Raw genomic sequence first — 3,354 nt, 5'->3', positions numbered from 1 at the left:
TTATTGATTAACAATAATATGCTATTAATTAATATCAATAGAATATCAAATAGAAAACTAAAGTTTAAAGGGTGCAGATAAATATTAAATGGTTTAAAGTTAATAAATTAAAAAGGTTTTAGGTTAAAACAGAAAATATAAAAAATGGTTAAAAATGAAAAATAAGATGCATTGTTTTTAGTGTTTTTTTTAGTGTAAGGGTGTGAAAAAAAAGGTTAAAATAGAAGGTGATACGGATAAAATTAGCCTTAGGGGCTATTTGTTTGGCTCTTAATGGTGACACCTCTTAATCGGTAAGAGGTAAGGAGTGTTTGGGCAAAAAAAAATAAGTCTTTTAATGGTTACATAACCCTCTTAACCATTTTGTGTCCAAACCTTCATTAAACCATTCAGATTTATTTTTTTCAAGTTTGCCCTCTCTACACAGCCCTTCCTTCCCATCGCCTCCCATGTATGGTGAAGTGAAATAGCATTTGAGAGGAGGGATGTCAAGGTTAAACATGTATAATTTTACTGTTTATTGCCTATTAGTTTATGGTTCGTAAACTTTATGTGCAACATCTTATGTGAATTGTTCAAAAACTATTATATTGGAATTTGATTGTTATGTTTTTGTTTATGTTATGTTTGTTTGGATTAATATGAAATATRTAGTKRCATTTACAAAGCAATTGTTTTATTCAGATGTCTGCCAACAGCTATATTTCATTCAGTTTAAATCATACAGAGGGTTAAAATGATAATTTGTTGTCATTCAGATAACATTTACCAAACAACCATATTTCATTCAGCATTTAACCATTATGACCCTCTTAACCATTCTGGACAAAATCATTCAGCAACTACCAAACAGCCCCTTATTTATTTATGCAAGGCGGAATTTTAAATACATACCTTCTAACTAATATAAATTATAAAAAGTAATATTAATTGTCCATTTAGTGAAATGATTTCATTAATAACTCGATTATTTTCTAATATAAAATATTAAACATAATAAATGAATTCTGATAATTTTTTAGAAATATCCAAATCATAGTAAACAAACACTCATTATTTTCATAAATATCTTAATTGATTGGTTTGTATGATTTATACTAATTAAAGTGTTTATATTTGAAAGGGAAAATTGCACCAAAATAGAACCAACTTTCACTTGATTCCTATTTTGAAGAACCAACTTTCAAAATCGTCATTTAAGGGTCTCTATCAAACTTTTTAATTATTTAAGGGTCTGATTGACCTGTTAATGCTGACATCAACCAGATCTTTTGTCAACTAAGATATTCCATGTCATGTTAATTTTTTATTTTAAAATTAACTACGTCATATTTAAAATTGCAAAATAATTATAAAAAAATAACTAAATTCTTTTTTTTTCAAAAATTATTGCAATAAAACCTATTTTTCATTCCAAATCTCTTTTTTAAATCTAAAATTCAGATATTAAATTGAAAGTTGTTTAAAAAAAAGTCCAAATTACCAAAATAAAAATCGTTATTTACTAATGCAATAAAAATTTAATTTATTTTACTAATTTTTTTCTATTAAATTAATTTTTTATTGTATTAGTAAAAACAATTTTTTTTTTGGTAATTTGGATTTTTTTTTGAAAAAAATTTCAATTTGACATCTGAATTTTAAATAAAAAAAAAATATTCGGAATGAAAAATAGATTTTATTGCAATAATTTAAAAAAAATTAGTTATTTTTTTATAATTATTTTGCAATTTTAAATATGACGTGAAATATTAGTTTTAAAATAAAAGGTTAATATGACGTGGAATATTTTAGTTGGCAAAAGATCTAGATGATGTCAGCATTAACAGGTCAACAAATCAACCCCAAACCCTTAAATAAACAAAAAGTTTGATAGAGATCCTTAAACGACGATTTTAAAAGTTTCCCTAAAATAAGAATCAGGTGAAAGTTGGTTCCATTTTGATGCAATTTTCCATGTTTGAAAAATCCCTTTAATTATGTATTTGATCAAATGGTTGTTTTCGATTATGAATGATCCAATAATTGAAATTCTATTTTTTTTATTTTGACCGTCACTTTCACTTTTACAGTAGCGCGAAACCATATTATTGAAGGGTAGATATCGTGTAAATTTGAGGAAAGACTTTGAATTCCAAAAGAAACGTGCAACTTATGACAAAAAGCCATTTAAAAGGTCACCAAGAGCATGTTCTCTTTCCAACCCTTCTCGGTACTCCAAGAAAACACACACTCGAGTGTGTGTTGTGTTGTGCAAAAATGGGAAGAGCTCCTTGTTGTTCCAAGGTCGGTTTACACAGAGGAGCATGGTCTGATGAAGAAGATAAACTTCTTACCAACTACATTCAAACCCACGGTGAAGGTCAATGGCGTTCCATGCCCTCCAAAGCCGGTATGTATACATATATATATATATATAATGGTATCTTGATGTGTTTATATATAATTAATTAATGGTAGCTTGTTATGGATCCAGGATTGCTTAGATGTGGAAAAAGTTGCAGGCTGAGATGGATGAATTATCTCCGGCCAGGTATCAAGAGAGGAAACTTCACCGCCGATGAGAATGAAACCATCATTCGTCTCCATTCTATCCATGGCAGCCGATGGTCATTCATAGCCACCGAACTCGCGGGTCGAACCGACAATGAGATCAAGAACCACTGGAACTCGCATCTTAAAGAGAAAGTGCTCCAGCCGGAAGTCCCCAAAAGAATTAAAAAACCCAAAAAGAAGGTACATAACAAGTCAAAAACCAAAGTGTTGGAAGTTGCAGAGAGAGCTGTCGAAATTGTTCCTGATCAGCCTGCTTCATCCACTTCATCTTTGAGTTTAAGAAAGAGTACGAGTTTTGATAATGGAGCTTCGAGTGGTGAATCATCAAGCTGCACATTTGAAGCTGATCCTGTAACGACGGACTTCCGGTGGCCGGAGCTGTTTGACATGGAGGGTGCATCAAGTGTTGATGGTCTGAATATGGACGGCTTTGATTTACTAATGTTGAAAGATGATGAAAGTGAGATGCTTGAGAAGCTATATGATGAGTGCTGGCTTCTGCTCCAAGATGGTGATGGAGATGGAGATGCAATCATGTAATCAATCATGCTCTACTTTAATTTACATCTGAATTTTGCTCCTTGTAATTTTCTATGTATTAAAAATAACTTAATAATAAAAATTCATTGGTGTATACACTTATTCACTATTTTTCTTGAATTTTTTTTTTAACTAACCTCGATATCCAACCCGCTATACGAACCGACTAATCCCAGAACGACCACCTGCTTTACAGATAGCCCAGAGTCACCGCATTTGAACCTCTGTGGCCACAAGGGAATTTTTATCCCTCCTTAG

The 3,354-nt window shown here is 30.9% G+C and overlaps 1 protein-coding gene across 1 annotated transcript; it reads left to right on the top strand.

The window, feature by feature from the left end:
* Window positions 1-2,253: 2,253 nt before the first annotated feature.
* Window positions 2,254-3,148, top strand: LOC112527845 (transcription repressor MYB6-like). The gene is made up of 2 exons (XM_025138675.1): window positions 2,254-2,392; window positions 2,477-3,148. Exons 1-2 carry the CDS (start codon window positions 2,260-2,262, stop codon window positions 3,094-3,096), a joined length of 753 nt encoding a protein of 250 aa, XP_024994443.1. The 5' UTR covers window positions 2,254-2,259; the 3' UTR covers window positions 3,097-3,148.
* The last annotated feature ends 206 nt before the right edge of the window (window positions 3,149-3,354 follow it).

This window comes from Cynara cardunculus, assembly GCF_001531365.2.
Source record: "Cynara cardunculus var. scolymus isolate 2C chromosome LG 15, CcrdV1, whole genome shotgun sequence".
In the NCBI taxonomy this organism is placed as follows: domain Eukaryota; kingdom Viridiplantae; phylum Streptophyta; class Magnoliopsida; order Asterales; family Asteraceae; genus Cynara; species Cynara cardunculus.
Note: the sequence above shows the minus strand (reverse complement) of the source record. Positions and strands in the feature narration are given on the sequence as shown.

Bases quoted from the DNA above. Each gene is read 5' to 3' on its own strand.
- LOC112527845 (XM_025138675.1), top strand. From the start codon at position 2,260: ATGGGAAGAGCTCCTTGTTGTTCCAAGGTCGGTTTACACAGAGGAGCA. The intron at 2,393-2,476 runs GTATGTATACAT...TTATGGATCCAG, and splicing joins TTCCATGCCCTCCAAAGCCG to GATTGCTTAGATGTGGAAAA.